The sequence below is a fragment of the Onychostruthus taczanowskii genome, unplaced genomic scaffold (assembly GCF_017590055.1).
Source record: "Onychostruthus taczanowskii isolate IOZ18803 unplaced genomic scaffold, ASM1759005v1 scaffold28, whole genome shotgun sequence".
In the NCBI taxonomy this organism is placed as follows: Eukaryota; Metazoa; Chordata; class Aves; order Passeriformes; family Passeridae; genus Onychostruthus; species Onychostruthus taczanowskii.
This window is the reverse complement of record NW_024500128.1, coordinates 8,056,318-8,075,310: the sequence shown is the minus strand read 5'-3', so window position 1 is coordinate 8,075,310 and position 18,993 is coordinate 8,056,318. Positions and strand designations below refer to the sequence as shown.

Below are 18,993 nucleotides of genomic sequence, written 5' to 3'. Positions count from 1 at the left end.
GGAAAAACTAATCACATCAGAACAGGGGTTGGATCATTCCTTGTCCCTTCTTCCCATTGCTGGAACAGAACAGTCATGCAGCTAGAACTGCTTGGGCTTTGGTTCATACTGAGCCAGCCTGGAGCTGTGCAAGGCACAGCACTGTGATAGCAGTACTGCACACATCCATACCTAATAGAGTTAGTCTTCCTCAATATCATCTGGAAACAAACTACTCTCATAATGCTGTTACACAACACAAGAGAGTTTGCCAAGAGAAGAGGAGGAGTTCTCTACGGCTCTGATGGATGGGGATAAGTTAAATTAATCCAGTAAAGAAGTCTGCACTGTTAATTCCTTTAAGAGTCCTGAAAATTATTTTTCTGTGCATTTTCACAGTGCCCACTGGTTTATCTGAGGACATGTAGTAGCATAACCCCTTTAAGAGCAATAAATCAGAGTGGAAGGATGTCCTCATGGTATTGTGGTGTGGCACACTTACACCTGAGTTTGGAGGTTAATGAGTTCTTTTCTCTGAAAGCTAATACAGGTTTCAGAAGGCATTCCCCAGAGCAGCTAACACGATGGTTTAATGATTGCCAAACTGGGTGCTTGCATCATAGTCAGGTCTATTTGAGATATTCTGCCACTGCCTCTTCTAAATCTTTGTAGAAAGGGTTTCTCAGGCCCCCAGAGGTATTAAGAGTATATTTCAACTTCTTGAAGTCTTACCATAATTTTTTATATGCATTCACATATTTTTCTGACTGGCTAGAATCCATCTCATTTATTACTCTGAAAGTGTTTTTTGTTGGTTCCACTAGCTGCTTATACACCCATATTCCCACTGCCCTCCCTCCCAGGAACACGTGCCCAGCTATGTTCCACTGGCCAGCTGGCAGCACCTCGTGAAATGCTCCTACTGCAAGGATATTGCTCACCAAAAAACAAAGGCAGGGGCTTACCCTTAGCAGGAAGGAATGGGGAATATTTTATTTTGGTTTTACAGGAGGAGGCGATGATCCAAAACTTGCTGGATTGCAGCTGTGTGTAGGTTTTATAGGTGGGAAGCCGTGTGGACTCTCTTCTAACTTAAAAATTCAGCAAAGCATGCCAAGCTCTGGCTTATCTGGATTACAGCGGCACTGCTTCGGTGGAAGTGCCTCTATGCCACCTCAGCTGTAGCCTTATCTGGTGGCAACTGCTCAGGGAAACATCAGCACATGGAGACTGTTCAGTGTCTGTTACCTGCTGGCAGAAAACCTGGGATGCTTTGATCAGATCCCTGCTGGCTCATGCAGTGTGGGTGAGCAGGAACAAAGGTTAGATGACAGCTTTTTCCCAGGAGCAATTTCATGAGGAGCTCACCACTGCAACAGTAGGTGTAGAGGATGTATTGCTTTCTTATTAGATTATTATTCTGTCTGATCAGACAAGACCTGATTAAAAAGATTTTATTCCATCTGATAATGAGAGGAGAGCATTTCTTTTTAATTTAATTCCTTTTCAAGCTCTGTGAGTGCTAGTAGAAGAAAAATTCTAGAAGAAAATTAATGGAATTTGTTATCCTTATCCTTATCCTTAAATATAGAGATATTCTGATTTCAGAGGTGATTTCAGAGGGCAATTCCACTCCTGCAAGGGCAATCCATGGTTTTGGTCTGCCAGGACTCTCCTAAAAATGTCTTTAGTATGTCCCTCGCATCTCATCTTTGAGCCACCTCTATTTGTCAGATAGCAATTGTTGTCTATTTTTGGTCCCTCGAATTTTGTTAGCATTTTTACAGGCACATTTTAAGCTGCTTCTTTTCTTTTTTTCTTTTTTTTTTGGTCTTTTTATCTGTTTCTCTCTTGCCCTCTCTTAACTTCTTTGTCATTTTAAATAATAAACAAGTAGATAGCTATGAGTTACACTATTCCTTCCTTTCCCATTCTCCCTTGCATTGTTTTATCTTGAATTTTAATGGCCTAACTTTTACAATTGAACTGTTTCTCTTTTGTAGAACTTAAGATTATGTTGGTTTTGTTGTCTCAGTTTTGCAGACTTCTAATAGCTCCTTCCTCTATGTGATTCTAATCTTGCTCTAATCCTTCACACGCAGATACTGCAAAAAAATACTGTAAAAAAATAAATTTTTACAAAATTTATTTTGTAAATTATTCTCATACTTATTGCTCCTGTCAGAGGAATCCACCATCAAGGCTGTTCAGGTATTTCAACCAAAAGCCCCTGTTTTAGCACAAAGATTATCTTGTGAGTCAGAGGGCTGTGCCCATTCCATGTGTACAATATGGATCTTAGAACAAAGGTTTTGAGTTGAGATGGCTGAATGGTAGGAACCTTCTTAAACTGAAGATGACACATCTGTGGGCAGACACCAGGTTGAGTAAGAGTTTTTGTTAACCAAATAAGCTTTAAAGCTGTATAAATCTGAAAAGTGATTGTAATCACACTGTAACTTCGGTTTAAGGCAATGGTTCTCAGACTTTATACTCTCCAGCTTCCTCCTGCCAGAACTTGGTTGGCAACAAATCAAATAAGTCAAGCACTAAGGTAATCAGTAACAGACTAGCTCAAGTCTAGAAACCAGGAAAAATCACACTGAACCTTTCTGGTGCTCAGTAAGTCAATTTTCCAACCCAGAAACAAAAACCCAGTATTTCACCAAACAGATGAGAAGGAAAGGAAAACAGACAATGAGAAGATGAACAATGTGCCATATGATATCAAACCACTCATCTTTAAAGGGGGTAATAACTACTTACAAAGGTTCTTCGTTCAGGTATTCTGAAGAACAACATGCTATATTCTGAAGAACATGTTTTCAGCTGGGATAGATTTAATTTCCTTCTTAGTAGCTAATGCAGTACTGTGTTTTGAATTTAGGATGAAAATAATGATGATAACACACTGTTGTTTTGGGGGTTGCTGCGTAGTGCTTACCCTAAGTCAAGGACTTCTCAGTGTCTCATTCTCTGCCAGAGAAGAAGCTGTGAGGGAGCGTGGCCAGGACAGCTGGCCAGAACTGGCCAAAGGGACATTCCACAGCATAGACTGCCATACTCAGTGTGTACATGAACTGGAGAGAGCTGGCTAGAAGCCCTCTGATTGCTGCTGGGGAACAGGATGGGCACTGATCAGTAGGTGGTGAGCAATTGTGTTGTTCATCACTGTTTTTTCTTGGGTTTTATCTCTCTCTCTCCCTCTCTCTTTCCCCTTCCTTTTCACCACAATTATTATTTTTGTAATCATATTTACTATTGTTAACAACATTATTTTATTTTATTTTATTTTACTTTACTTTAATTATTTGACTGTGTTTATCCCAACCCACAAGTTTTGCATTTTTTCTAATTCACCTCCCCATCCCATGGGGAGAGAAGGGGAGGAAGGTGAGTAAGCAGCTGTGTGGTACTTGGTTGCCAGCTGGGGCTAAACTACACACACACACGGGAAGTCATTAAATGTGATCATCTGTTCTAAAGTAAAAAGTAGAACATTGGAACATTGCACAGATATATTTTGTTCATCAGCCTAAAATTTTAAAAGGTTTTACACTAATCCAGTAGTAATTTTTGCTGATGTTACTCTTCTCAGGGAGGTAGTGGGTAAAATGTCAGGGGAAGGGGGAAATTTGATATGAAAAAGCCTGGCAGATTTCACATGCCATTTGTTTGAAAATTTATTTCTCCTTTGAAAGGTTCTGTGGGCTAGGGGGAAAGAAAAGTGCCTTCTTACAGACAGGAATATTTTTAGTGTGACTGTAGAAAGTAGCAGTAGAGCTAAAGCAGGGAAGTTCCTGGTGACTTATGTTGCACAGACTCGTTTATGGGACAGGCACCACCAGCCTGTACCCTGACATTTTGTGTTTTCACAGCAGAATGAAAGGACACTGAGAGAGACACCAGGAGCAGGAGAGGAGTCCATGAGTCATCTTGCTGTTCCTCATTGTGGAAAAGCCTCTTTCTGAATTTGTTTCTTCATTTGCTCCATCCAGGATACACAAGCAGTTACCCGCTTAGGTTAAGTTTTGGAAAGGGGGCTGGAATGATAATGCAAATAGAAAAACAAAATATGGAGCTTGTGAAAATTCTTCTTCCAGCTTTTTTCCAGAAGGAAGACTTTTCACCTGCTGGTTTCCATATTGCAACATTTCAGAGGGGGTTTCCACAGATGGCGGATATGAAAATGAGAGAGGAAGAATTGCTACAGGAAGCAGATTTATTAAAAAAATATGTCTGAAGCATTTTTTTATCACATCTTTGAGTAAATTGTTGTGTTGTGTAAGACACATCACTGTGTTTGACACTTCTGCCAAGCAGAGCATGAAAATAAAGTAGCATGTATTTTATGCTATTTTTTTAATATAATAGGAAAGGTTCTACCTTTTCATAGTGAGTTTTTTTGTTTTTTTATTGCTCAATAGATGAATGCAATTTATTCCCATGGAGTTTTAGAACTTACAAGGTGTTCTATGCAGCAATATGCAGTGTCTTAGAAAGCACAGATCAGTCTTTCCAAATATTTGTGAGAATTGATGAATGAAAGAATCATCATGCAAGTCAATGTCTTCTAGTCTATCTCCTGCAGGCTTTCTTCCTCTGACACATTCATCATCTGTGTCCTTGCCTGCCAGGACATAAAAGCAGACAGCTGTTGCTAGCACTACTCTTTTGCTAGCATTGAGGAACTGAGAACCCCCATCACATCTTTCCTTGTCAGAAAGAAAATTACTTCCTCTGGAGCCCAGATTTCCCCTCTTCTGCTGGGTGCAAATCTGCTCGTGTGTTTCTACGTGTACCTCGGTGCTCCTGTGGTTTTCCATAAACGACTGCATACATCTCCTTGAATCAGGAGAGCTCCTGCAGGCAGGGATGCCTTCTCAGTCCCAAGAGAGTCAGAAGCTGCAACTCCTTCATCAAGTACAATATCAGAGTCCTCTTCCTGAGCGATGGCTCTTGTTCTCTGGTTGTCAGTCTAATCAGAAAATGTTTGGTTGATGAACAAGATGTTTCTGTACAACTTCTGTCACCCACTTTGTGTGACAACACATGGTCTTGACTTATCATGGATTTAGTATACAGCTCCTCATTGACAGCTGAAAAACAGTGTAGTAAAGAAGGCATGAAGAAATTGTAGGGGTTTTTTAACGGTCTTTTGTAGCTTTGATTTTTTTAAAGTTAATTTTTTCATGATTTCTCTGGGTTTAGTTTTGTCTGGTATTAATTCTCTGTGCAACAATCATTGCAACAAGTGCTGCCCTCATGTAGCTTTTCTGCAATGTTTTTGCCCATGTGCTTATGGATAAAGCAATTTTCAATTTCTTTCATAATTTTAACCCATATGTAGTTCTGCTCTGTATGCCAGATAGCTGCTCTGTGGCTCATGGTGGCACTCAAAGCTCTAAATTGGAATGTATGTGATGAAATTCAAGGACTGTAGTGTGTTTTTATGTTTAGGGTTGACACAGGAAAAAAAAAAAACAACAGACAGATAGTTGTGGCAGTGTCTGTTAGTCTTAAGAGTGTCACTGCTTGAGTGTAGAAGAAGAAAAAGAAGGGACCAGGAGTGTGCCTTTGTTTCCTCCTAATGCACCTGTTCCTTCTGCTTGTTTGCAGAGAGGAGCATGTCAATCTGACAACACCATCAATATGACCTTTCTCTGTGAGCAGGCACAAGGAACAGATGAATCAAAAGGAAGATACGAATTAAAACCAGAGGCGTCTCTTGTGCATCACCCTCTGCACTGTTGGGAAGGATACGCTCGAGTTAGATGGAAGCAGGCCACTTGTGACAGCGGTGTAGCTGTGACAGCAGTGAACACACTCATTTGTGTGGTAAGAACCACCTATAGCTTTCCATCAAACTAACTTAGGAAGTCAGTGATACAGATGGGATTTTGGTTTTGGTCTGCTTGCCTGCTCTGTTTATGCAGAACTTCATGCAGAGAACAACAATGGAAGATATGCTTAGTGGTTTGATATTCTTTGCTCCAGAATGTCTGAGGATTTTCCCAGTCTTCATTGGATAACATTAAAAATTAATGGGGTGACTAAATGGCTTACAATTTTACATGATCCTTTGATGTGAAAGCAATTATTAATGTCTATAATTATCTCCAGAACTACTTGGGTCTTGCAAACAGCATTCAAATCAACATTTTTAACTGTTTTCCAGGGGATGTCATTATATAATTCATAGCAAGGAATAGTACCCTACAATCTGAGCTCAATATTATTGTCCTTTCAGAATTTATTTCTCAGACCATCCTTCTGAAGAGTGATCATTTTTTATTTTAACTCGTTTTTAAAGTGCATTCAAAGATCTCAGCAGGGGACTAGGTATTGAATAGACCTTATCTCTATCACTTTAATGTGAGTCTTTGATGTAACAACACTGAGATCAATGCTTAATCCATTATCCTCTCAATTAGAAGGACCATAGTGAGATCTACACATCTGCTCTCCCACTATCTTTTCTGCCCACAGTCTACCCACTGTGGGGCAGAGTGGGAAAGAGAGAAAGCCTTGGTGCTGTGCAAGTTCACCCCATCCCACCAGAGCTGGTGCTGGTGCATGCAGCTCCATGGCACCCACGTAGAGCAAGAAGAGCAGGTGCAGTGCCAGCCAGCAGCCAGTGGCTACCAGACAGCTGTGATGGGCAACACAGCTTCAGCATCACACCAGGAAGTCAAGTCAGTGGGTCAGGGTTATTTCAGCAACGTCAGAAATGTCAGGCAGTACACAGCCAAGGCCATCAAGACATGGTTGGTTGAATGGTTGAGGACATGCATGTAATTTTCCTTTTTTTCTCCCCCATACTTGCACAACATTATGGTAGACAGATAGATCACCAGCAGACTCACAAGCAAAGTCAGATGACTGTGATCTTTCCCAGGCAGGTCACCTTGGTAACATTGGTCAGTGAGAATAGGCAGAGACACAGGACATTTCTTCAAGGAACAAATTTTTTATTTAGCTCCAGTAGTACAGTAAGGGAAAAACAGTGTTGCACCAGCTGCAACTTTGCCAGTTTTTCTAAAGGCTTTGATAGATCCAACTTTAAAATCTTTCCCTTTCTACTTCATCTCTGTGATACTAAAGTCTAGGTCTACCTTCTGCCCTTGAAAATCATGGGCTAATCAAATTATTTTTTGAATAGGATAACTCCAGAAGAAGGCACGGTAACTCCAGAAGAAGCCATCAGACCAGGATTTTCAGATTTTGGGACTTGCTGCTGGACCCTGGACACCTTACACTTTTTAAAAGTGGTAGAAAGGAACCTGAAACCATAGGAGTTTTCAACAAAGTTTTTTATGTAAATGTCAAGGCAAAAACATTTATTGAGGATTGAGAGTAGGCATAAGTTTTTTCATTCAAAGAAATGTCATCAATCTGAGGTATTAGTAGCATTACTTTGTAAGTGTACTTTATTATCCTCCCAGATCAAGCTTTAATCTGTTTCAATCCAGAGATCATAGCAGTTTCTGTAGCAAGGATTGCCAGACTAAAAATCATGGGTAGTTATAGGGCTGTGAAGGAGGAAGTGTAGCCTCGTGTGACTCCTAGGAGTCTGGGGTGGGAGAAATCTGGCCTCAAGCTGCTAGGATGCAGCAGATGACTGTGGGGCCTTCAAGAGAGGGGTTAGAGACCTTCCGCACTGAGCAGAGCAGGAAGAATGAATCATTAAAAAGAACTTTCAAATCATGAAGATAAAACAGAGATTCCCAAAACAGATGTGATTCCCACAGAATATTATCTATCTAATGGAGAAAAGATATACTTCAGAACAAGTTTGTATACACATACACAAACATATGCAGAACTGATTAAGAACTGTTCAGTAAGTTTGTTCTGGTTCTGTTTTTTTATGTGCGTAAATGGAAAAAATATGGCATCTGATAACAAAATCAACAGACAACTGAAAGTGACCAGACATCAAAGGGTTTTGAAGGCTAATAAAGTCTTTCCTTGTCCTGGAGAGGGTCTGATCTTTCCCCTCAACTGAATTCCAGATCCAGTTATGAGAGAACAGCAACTTTTTTTGGCTATAATGGACCTAAGAGGTAACAAATCCAGTTCTGATGGGAGAGTGACAAAAGGCAGAAGTTTTGAAACCTGTTCTGCTCTCATTCACTCTAAATATATAATTATCACAATTCAGAGCTCCTTGTGGATTTGGAGTGACACAAGTAAAGACAAAGTTATGATAATAATTAGTTTTCACATAATATAATTTAATATATACTTTGTAAAAATTATACAAAGGGAGGTCAGACCAGATGACCCACTGTGGTCTCTCCCAATCTGACCCATTTTGTGATTCTGTGAATACTTGTCATTTGAATAGAGTTTATGTCCTTGCTATCTAAAATCACTAGTACAAATATCCTGTAAAGGAATTTTTTTTTTTACAGCTCTTCCCTTCAGTATCACAATTGCCAGATAGAGTTAGACCTTCAGAGGAGAGAACTTATTGGCCACAATGGATTGTGGTTACTGAGACACTTTGAGGAAAAAATTACAAGGGAATGGATACTTGTGCTGTAATTGCTAGAGAAGGACAGCTCAGGAAAATCTTAATGAAGCTTCAGGGCATGACTCTTAGGTCAAGACTAGAGTAAGACTCAAGTGTGTCTGCCTTCTAGAGAGAAGGTAAAAAAAAGTAGTTTGTGAACGAGGAATCTTACTGGCCTGCAAAAGCCAAACAATGCTGTAGACCTATTCAGGCATGCCATAAACTCACCAGTCTTCCTAGCTCAGGAAAATCCCAACACAGTTTTGTTTCTCTCAAAGCCAGTATTGACACACTGCAGCTGGACTTCCTGCTAGCTCACAGTTCAGTGGGCTATTCCTGCTATGAAGCACAACATATCCAGGCAGCACATTGTTGCTAAAGCTAAAAAAACCTCATTGTATAGGAGTAGTATATGGTCTTTATCAAGGTCGTAGTTTTGGATGTAATATACTCTGAACACATGATGAGGCATAAAGCAGACTAATGTTACCAAGATGAAGAAGAAACTCTTTGCCTGAGCCCTGAATTCCACGTGAGAATTAATGTCAGGCCAGTATTTCATGGCTACTCTATAGATCACAATCAGCTGGATTCCGGTGAGCACAGCACACGCTGCCACCAAAATCCCAAGCAGGCAGTAGTTCGCGATCACCATGTGAGCCTCCTGCAGCTCCTTGTGGAACTGGAAGCACTCGCAGGAGCGGTAAGTCTTCGAGGTGCCGTAGTAGGAGAGGAGAACAGGCGTGACCACCAGTGCTCCCAGCAGCCAGACAGCCCCCACCCAGGCCGCGGTGTAGCACCTGCGAAACTCCAGGCGGAGGAGGCGCGCTACGATGATGGCCGCGTAAATGGCGAAGGTGGCGTACATGTGCAGGTAGATGATGGCGCTCGCCAGCCTGCAGGCGAACCTCCCGAATTTCCACTCCCCCAAAATGTAGTAGCTGAGGCGGAAGGGGATGCTGAGGAGCATGAAGCTGTGCAGCACCAGGAGGCTGATGATCATGATGGTCATCACAGATTGGGATCTCCTTTGAAACAGCTGCTGGGACATCATGATGACCCCGAGGGTGCCGCCAGCCAGGTTAATGATGTACAGGACTATCAGAACAGCATGGAGTTTCTCTGAGGAGTCCAGCACTGTGCCATTGGAGGTATGGTTCTGTTGGGTTATGCAGCTGTTAAGCATACTCATAAGTTCCTCTTTTGAAGGTTACTGAAAAGGAAAAAAATAGGAGAAAACATTTTTCTTTGCTAATTCCTTTATTGTTAACTGGAATATCTCAGATTCCTAAAGAGAAACTACTGAATTGCATCTGAAATTATGTTATCCCATGAAGTTTACAGTCTTATAACTGTTGTGATCCTGCATATGACAGCAGTAACCTGTGCCTCTCAGGGTTAAAACTACATTTTGCATAATTATGAATGAGATTTTGATTTACTAAACTGCACTCTAGGATTTTTCATTTGCCTCTAGATTCAGCCATTTGTTATAATGAAGGCACTGTTTGTCTGTAAATTGTGCAAGTTTTATCTTGCACTCATATTATCAATCTTAAATTGATGGTGGGAAAATACTGAAACATGAAGATGTTGTACCTATCATGTGTGGATACTGTTTGATGATACCTGATCCATCTTTTTAGCATCTTGTTGGATGGGTACAAAATACACATAGGTAGCAATGGTTTGTTTCTAGATACACGGAGCAAATTGCAAATAAAGGTTTGCAGATGAAAATTCAATTTCTTCTTGCTTCATCTGCAAGTATTTTCTGCTACAGAATTTTACCTGAGCTAGTCTACTATGAAAAGTGATGAAAAGGTAAAAATTAATCAGGGAATGATCTTCTAAAAGATTTAATTCTTTTGTCAGTTGTTGAACATAGCCACATACAGCTGCATTCTTATTTACACTTAACTCAAAATGCGGACTTGTATACAGATTTATGTACAAATAGACAAGCACAGCTCATGGGGTAGATAGATACTTTGCTAATGAAATTTATCCTTACCTTGGATAGAGTTTTGAAAGAACAAAGTAAGAGCTAAAAAATTATCTCTTAAAAAAAGTAGTGCCTTCTCTGTCTGATTCCTTTGAAGTTTGAAATTAGTAAACTTGTTTTAATTGGCAGTTCTTAATTCTTTGCACTCATCTGTAAAGTGATAGACTGCAACTGCAAAACATTTTCAGAGAAATTTCTTATTTATGAAGCATCAGGCAAAACGTCTTTAGAAAGCCAAGATCTATATAAACCTTCTGTTCACCTGCATTTAAAATTAGTGACCTTAAAATGTTTAAATGATTAAAATTGTTTGCCTGCCTAATATTCTCAAGACAAGCACAAGAAATTTCCCAGAAACTTTGTTACACCAAAAGTTTTACAAACCAATTCATTTTCCAATGTTTATTGTTAATATTTCAAATTGGCTTTGAAAATGTACAAGTTTTAGTTGTTCTAGACAGCATAATTACAGTTTAATTACAGCACTTTATATCAATTTGAAATAGTTTATGATTTTTTTTGCTATTTATAACAATAAAATATTTGAATTTTACCTTATAATCTCTTTTGTGACTCCACACTGAAATGTGTCATTTCATGCAGCTGTAGCATATGGCATACATAAGCAGAGTGAAAAAGACAGCCTTTGACCTGTTTGACCAAGGACTGAGAGTTTTCTCAGCCCACACACAGGAAGGAACAAGCCTTCCTTTTGCTCCTCTGTGATAGCAATCTCATATGTGCGATGTCTAACACTCTTTTCGTCACGCAGGAAGAACCACAGAAAAGGTGCTGAGCTGCCAGAGACTATCATTGTGCTGGGACATGTAGAAGAGATCAGGTCAGGACTTCCTCTGACCACAATTTGGTTAGTCTTAAAGCTCAGGCAGACAGTGATTCCCTGAGCCATACAACTACCACAAGGTACCAGGTTTTGCTGCTGAACAAGTGAGAAGTGCCACTGATCGAGGAAAGAAATGTGCACCTGAGCAAAGGATTTTTTCCTTATACATCCACTTTCGCCCTGAACTTGCTTTATGTTTAATAATTAAGCTAAATGTTCAAGAATAAAGTGTTTAGCAGAGTTAACAGAGATTTCACTCTAACATGTTATTAGACTGTCAAGAATTGAGAGGTGATTTCTCACTGTTTAAATATTATATATAAAACAAGCTGTAGGCATATATGAAAAGCAACTTAAGAGTTCCTGCTGTAAAAAAGAAGACATAGAGAAGCCAGTGGGCTTTGAAAATTATTCTTGAACCAAAGGCATGAATGCAGACCCCAAAACATATCATTAGTACATGGCAGCTCACTAAAAAGAGGAAGAATTTGAGTCACGTCTCTTGTGACTTGTAGAATTTGAGTCACATCTCTTGTAGAGACATTAAAAAGCATATTCTTGACCAAAAATTAAACAGAAAAATGTTAGTCCTGTTTATTTTTTAACTAAAGTTCTACACTTCAATCTGAGTCATCCCTACTCAAACATGATAGGTAACACATAAGGTTTTGTGAGCAAACAATAACATAAAAACAATATTGCAGCAGGGTTGAACTATCATTACCCCTGCCATCAGTCAGCCACCTTCTGCTGTGGATGAGAAGATGGTTCCCTCTGAGAGGCACGTCTCCTGCTAAGAACAGTGTTAGAAAGAGCACGATGTGAAAGAGAGCTACCAGAACTAAATAAATACAAAACCTTAAAAATTAAAAAGCTGGGAAGAGAAACAGGAAAGTCAGTGAGGGTGAGCAAAGATGTGGGAACAGCAGCCTCTGAGACATTCTCAGGATAAACCCTGAAAGCTTTGAGAGAGCAGTTACCATTTCATTCAGACCAGGATTCAGAACAGCAGGGATGCCCATTTTGGACACTGCATATATTTGTGGGGTCGGAGTAAAAGAAATGTGTGATTGTTCCATCAGAGGACTAATGGAGAGCAGCTACCTGGGTAATGGTACTCACCAGCTGTAGTTCCAGCATCACCTAATCCCGCATAAGGACAGGCTGCTGCCTGACACTGTAGTGGTAGTGGTTGGATGGCAAAATGATAGCTGGGTCTGCAGAAATGCACAGCGAGGTAGTGAACAGCCTGGATGTCAGACACTGGTGGTTTCTGTGTGTTAGAATGGTCATGAAACCACAGCTACAGCCTCTGGGTGAAGCAGGGAAATGGCTGCTGCCTTGTCCACAGAGCTTGAAGGAATCCATAAACCTTCAACCACCATGTAATCAGAAATGCATATACCTTGAACTACCATGTAAAATCAGAAGAGACATGAAGAAATTGCATTCCTCAAGTAGCTGTTTTGTGACAGCCAGTACTCCAGACAAAGCTGAATCAGACTCTGAGATCAGGAGCTTGGTGCACTCTGTTACCTTCTTGAGTCCAGTCTAAGCTCTTTGGATGCAAAATCATGCCAAAACCCAGCAAAGATGTTGCACAGATAATTCTCTTGTCACCTTGGGGACAGTGTTGTTGGCTGGCACCAGAACTGCTGAAGGTCAGAAACTGAACTTCTCCGCTGATGTTTTCATATCTCTCAATCTCTTTTTCTTTGAAACATTCCTTGAAACTTGTATGTTAATGTGCTAACCTTGTATCTTCATGTTCTTCTGTTAAATAAATAAAAAACAATTTAAAAATCAGGCCACTCAGCCCTGTAATCTAGGTTTAAGTTAGCTTGTTATTTGAGTACAAGATAAAATTTAGTCAGCACATAGCTTGCCTTGCCCAGTGGTGAGAATAAAGATTGAAAGAGAAATGTATTTATACACAGCAGAGATCCAGGTCAAGACTAGAATTGCACATAGATTTTAAGGAAGGAAGGGACTGGGCGCATCTGGTTCAGCATTGGGGTAAACAGAAGACAAAGAAGAAGAGTGGAGGTTTCAGCTACTGAGCTGGAAAAATGAAACAGAAGAAGAAGAAGTAGCAGTTGAGAGAAGAGAAGCAAGGCCTGTTGTGTGTTTGGAGATGGGACAAATCTCTGTGGAAGTGTCACTGCCAGTGCCCACGCATGGGTGCAGCAGACTTCCTCTAAGAAGGGACTAGGGCCACAGTAGAACTCTAACTTCTCCATTTCATATCTGCATGATTCCTCTGCTATCTGCATCAGTTTAAAAAATATATTGTCTTTTCTGGTCAGTATAATAACAACCAGGGCTTCACATTTGGTTTCAAGAGATGTTTTCTGTCTTTGAACAGCCATAAAACTGTCCTGTCCTTTGTGACCGGATAGATTTTCAGTTTTACCTACTTCTAAATTAGGGTGAAAACTGCTGATAATTCAAATTATTTATTAATATTAATCCTGTATAGCTAGCTGCTTACAAGAACTGGGCTACACATAGGTCGTAAACAATGGTAAAATAGGGAACACCTATTGTGTGTGTTATGCTTTAACATAGTGCTTCTTCTGGGATTGCAGGTGAAATAGTTCTTGCTGTCTCACTCTCACCCTGTCAGACATGAGTCATAGGTACTAGATAGCAAGAAAATCATACTCCATAGTTAGGGAACATACAGAATAATCCCTTTAATTTGCCAGTCCCACCCACCCATGCATCATGAATAATTTACTATCTTCAGCCAGTAAATGGTCAACAAGTTTAGCAGAACTTTTCAGATTCTTGGACTACTCTTCTAATTACTTGATTGCAGGTTTACTGAGAGATTTCTCAGGCATTGCCAGCATAGAAGATGCTGTCTGGCTTCTCTGTTTATTGTTTATATATTTATTTATATATTATAATATATAGTTGTCTTAGTCATATCTATTTAGTATGCCTCAAAAGTAGACATTCTGTTTTGTATAAATAGAAGTAATATGTAATGGTTTCTGTGGAGGAATTTGGCAGAGTATATCACAGGCAGGCTATGACTTACCTTTTAAAACAAAGCTGATATTTATTTGGTTTGGTGCAAAGAGAAGAGATTTATTATTATGAATTCAGGAACTAGTCATTATTCTCCTGTCCTGGTACATACCAGTTTAGAAGTTAAGTTAGAAGAGTTATTGAATAGTTTTGTCCCACTATTTGGTCTAATTGCCCTCCAACACCTGTAATGACAATTAAAGTTGTTGTTGCTTTAGTTTACTTTGATATTACTGGCTATAAAGCCATTTTACTTGGGAACAGCTGCAGAAAATCAGAAGTAAGTCAAGGATCTGGCACCAACAGCATAAATTTTTCCTTATCCCAAATGCTTTCCTTTCTGCTTGACCATGCTGCTACTCTCTGTCCTTTTCAAACTTCCCATTGCTTCAGTCTCACAGCCCTTCTCAGAAGTCTGTGTCTCAAGGAATACCTGTTTTCTCATGCTCTGCTTGATAAATAACAACATAACCACAGAGTCTGAATTCTTTCCTGATACTTATACACAGAGTCAACAAGCCTCTTCAGGAATTAGATCCCTGAAACTAATTTTTGCTTGACACAGAGCTGGGCAAGGCTTAATCTTTATTAAACTAAAAAAGCAATTAGAAAGGAAGCACATAAACCAATTAAGTCATGCAGTTAATAAGAAGGATGTGAAAATGCTGGAGCAAGTCCAGAGGAGGCCACAAAATGATCAGAGGGGTGGAGCACCTCTCCTATAAAAACAGGCTGAGAAAGTTGGGGTTGTTCATCCCAGAGAAGAGAATGCTCTGGGGAGACCTTGGAGAACTTTCCAGTACATAAAGGGGACCTACAGGAAAGATGGAGAGGGAGTTTTCATAAAATCATGTAGGGGTAGGATAAGGGTTATGGTAATGACTTTGAAGTGAAAGAGAAGAGATTTAGATTAGATAAGAGGAAGAAATTCTTTACTGTGAGGGTGGTGAGGCACTGAGCAGGTTACACAGAGAAGCTGTGGATGCCCCATTCCTGGAAGTGTTCAGGACCTTGACAGAAGAGCCATTGAGTAAAGTAGTCTAGTGGAAGGTGCTACTGCTCATGTCAGGGGTGCTGGAACTTGGTGATATTTGAGGTCCCTTCCACACCAAGGCATTCTATGATTCTATGATCAGGTTCTATGTTTGGGTTGTTTTCACAAATTTGCATTGATCCTAACTCTCCAGGATCTTAAAACTGTGTGTTTGTGGCCACATTTCACAAAAATGAACCTTAGTTTTACTGAAGGGAGTTTCCCATTTTTCTGAAAGAAAAGAAAGTGCGTATGTTCTGAATAGAGTTGCAGAGAGAGCACTAGAGGACAAGGATGAGGACTCTAAATACTAAAAATGATTGAATTTGTCAGTAAATTAATTTATAACCCAGATGAGTCTGGTATCTAGAGGCCTGTCATCCCAATTTCATCAAAATACACATCTATAAAAGTCAGTTAATCAAAAAATAAGAAAAAACGAGAATTGAACTATTGAGAATTTGAAGTATCCAATATCAGCTCCATAAGAATAAAACCTGTGAGCAAATCAGAAAAAAATGATTAGCATTTATTCTTGTGAGTGTTGGGTGGTAGGGAGTGGGAATGAATATCAATAGCATGAATTCTAAGATACAAAGGAAATTAAATATATTAAATATGAGTACAAAAGAGAACACCTAAAGCACCTCCAAAAAATAGTGATGTTTCATTTTGTTCTCAGGGGTACAAAATGGACTGATTGTGAAAGGAGAACGTTTTTTAGTTCCTATCACTAAAAAGAGAACTGAATACAAAAACCATGCTGCAAGATATCAGACTTTTCTGATTTAATTTCCTGTGAGATATCCAAAATGCCTAAAGAAGCAAAAGCGAGTTTGAAATTTGAACATTTTGGCTGGTGGATGCCCCCACAGAAGTTTTTTCCTTCAAGCCCCTTGAAGAAAAGACAGGGTTAGTCCCACAAACAGAGGAAACTCCAAAGCTGAGGCCGTATGGCACTGGACAGAGCCCTGTGTTTACAAAAACTGATGCTCTCACCTTCAGAGAGCCCTGTCCATAGGATGACTGCCATTTGCAGAGGAAAATACAGCAGAAAAAAAAGCAGGTCTGCAGCACTCAGCGACAGAAGTGGCTTAAAGCATTGTGCAGACAGGAATAATCTTAAGGGATTTAAAAAGAGATGCCCACCATATATTTAAAGTGTACTTCCTCCCAATCCCTGCCTTGGGAAAGGTTCTATTGACTCCTTCAGTGATGCCAGTGGCAACCTGGAATGAACCTCTGTGCTGGCAAGTCCATCATCCATGGTTCCAGCAGAACAGTGTCATTTCTGCTGCCTTTTTTGCTAGTTGGGAAATCTCTATGCTTCCATTATGCACACTGTTTGCAGGAACGAAATGAAATGAATGCTGTGTGCATGTCTGTTTATAGCCCATACTCTTAGCACATGGCAAAGAGAATATGTACAACCAAAAAAAGTGCTCTCATGATAAATTGATCATGACCCTAAGTGCCATCAAAATGTCTACATAGATCCATTCAATAGTTTTCACTATTTCTTTGTTTCCTCAGTTCAAGGATTTGAGCAATTACTGTAATTATAAGAATATTTTTACTCTAAAACATAGATGGGCCATGCAGCATATTTTACCCTAACTCTGTGAAAATGGAATATGTGATGGGTTCCAACTGAACTGTGCATCAGAGTCGTGTTGAACTTATCTTTCCATTATAACAAAAATAGATTATAGAACAAAATAATAGGGTAGAGGGGAATGTTTAAAATTAAGTGATTAATTTAACTGCTTTTCATTCAGCCACCAGTAGTTCCTAGAAATGAAGGATGGGAGAAGCCGTTTATTTATTTATTTATTTAGCTAGTTATTTAACTCAAGACAGAGAGAGAAAAAATTGCCTTAAGTATGATTAATAATAATTTGATCTAAAATGTAGATGAAAATCGGAGAGGAAGTTTCCCTACACATTTAAAATTTCATAAATCTATATTCTTCAATTGTATCTTTTCAATGTACAAAATAGCAGAAATAATTGTAGTAGAAATAAGCATCTTTAAGCACATTATATTTAGCTATAAACCTAAAGGCTTAATTAATTGAAAAATTCAAAATTTGGTTCCTTTATATGAGAAGACAAAAACTGTCAAAAATAAATCCAGGGATTATGTTCTCAGTTCAAAGGAGGACACTGAAAGGGCCAATTAATTTTCTTACTTTTTTTTTCACTAAGCATGCTTTTAGGCAAGACTGTCAAAACATTGTTAGCCAGCAGAAACCAGTTGCTACCTATGAGAGGATAAAGATTAATTAATTCAAATGTTGTTTTTTAGATCCTCCTGATATTTCAAAATCCTCCCGATTAAAAAAATGAATAAATAACAGACTTTTCCTATTTGAGCCTCAGGAATTTTTTTTGTTTTGCATGTTCAAATGTAACAATTTGAATAAAAATCAGATTGTATTATAATCCAATTTTATTTTCAAAATTAAAGCTCTTAAACCACAAGTTTAAGGAATTTTACAGTCTTTTAACTCCTTCTTTAAAAATGTGTCTTAAATTCTGGCTGGTAGCTAAGCTAAGCCCTCACTCATTTCCCCAGAGGGGTGGGAATGAGAACTGGAAGGGCAAAAGAGAGAAGAAAACTTTTGGGTCAGGATAAAGGCAGCTTAATAAGTGGAGAGGGATAAAGGGAAACATGAATTAAGCCATGCAAAAGCAGTCATCACTCACCACCAGAAAATGATGCCCAATTGGTCTCTGAACAACAGCTACTTTGGCAAAACTCCCCCTTCCCAGTTTTACTGCTGAGTGTGTTGTTATGTGGTATGGAAGATCCTTCAGGACAGTTCAGCTCAGCTGTCCTCTCCCCACCTCCTTCCCACCCTCAGCCCATGGGCTAGAGGAGCAGATTCACAAAAGAGAGAAGGTGTTGGTGCCATGAAAGCCTGGCTCAGCAAGGGCTGCACCACTGGTGTGTGATCAACGCTGTTTTGCCACTAATCTAAAACACAGCACCATATGGGCAGCTATGGAGAAAAATTGCTCTGTCCCAGCCAGAGCCAGTACAGGAAAAGAAAAATACAGTTGTGAAGAAAACGGTTTAAATATTCTGGATATGTAATAAAATATTAATAATTTCTAAATGAAAGCTTTTGTTTGGAAAAATTTTAAAAAGTAAGTTGCAAAGCTTGTCTCAAATATGGATTAATCCAGGGAAAAAAAACCTTTCTGGATTAAAGCTTCCTCTTAATGAACCAGTAATAAGGGGATACTACTTACATAATATTTCCTAAAAGCATCTGTCTCTGGTAGCAAAACTCTCACTTGGCAGAAGAAGACAGGAAGAGAGTGGAGTATGTTAAAAAGTGTTTGATCACTGGAAGATGGGGCATATCAGGTGAGCAAGGGCGTGAGGGTCAAACATGGCACTGAAAGACGTCCAAAGAAGAGCCGCCAGGAGAAGCTGGCAGTCAGCCAATGGCAAAGCTCCTCAGTGCTGGATCTGGCAACCTCCAGCATCCCACCACAAGCTGTGTAACAGGAGAGAGCTTTGTGGATAGCGTGGAGTGGGAGGAAGCAGCAATGTGCTGACAGCTGGG

The 18,993-nt window shown here is 39.6% G+C and overlaps 1 protein-coding gene across 2 annotated transcripts; it reads right to left on the bottom strand.

Moving 5' to 3' along the window:
* Window positions 1–6,959: 6,959 nt before the first annotated feature.
* On the bottom strand, window positions 6,960–12,537 carry LOC121337696 (probable G-protein coupled receptor 141). Of its 2 annotated transcripts, none has more exons than XM_041407961.1 (2): window positions 12,469–12,537; window positions 6,960–9,710 (listed from the first exon to the last, which is right to left on the bottom strand). In XM_041407961.1, the coding sequence occupies exon 2, from the start codon at window positions 9,687–9,689 to the stop codon at window positions 8,820–8,822; it is 870 nt and encodes a 289-aa protein (XP_041263895.1). In that variant the 5' UTR covers window positions 9,690–9,710; window positions 12,469–12,537; the 3' UTR covers window positions 6,960–8,819. The 2 variants fall into 2 exon arrangements, with proteins under 2 accessions (XP_041263895.1, XP_041263894.1); XM_041407960.1 differs by lacking the exon at window positions 12,469–12,537 and adding an exon at window positions 11,057–11,163.
* Between the last annotated feature and the right edge of the window lie 6,456 nt (window positions 12,538–18,993).

Coding starts and splice junctions, on each gene's coding strand:
- LOC121337696 (XM_041407961.1), bottom strand. CDS start 9,689: ATGAGTATGCTTAACAGCTGCATAACCCAACAGAACCATACCTCCAAT.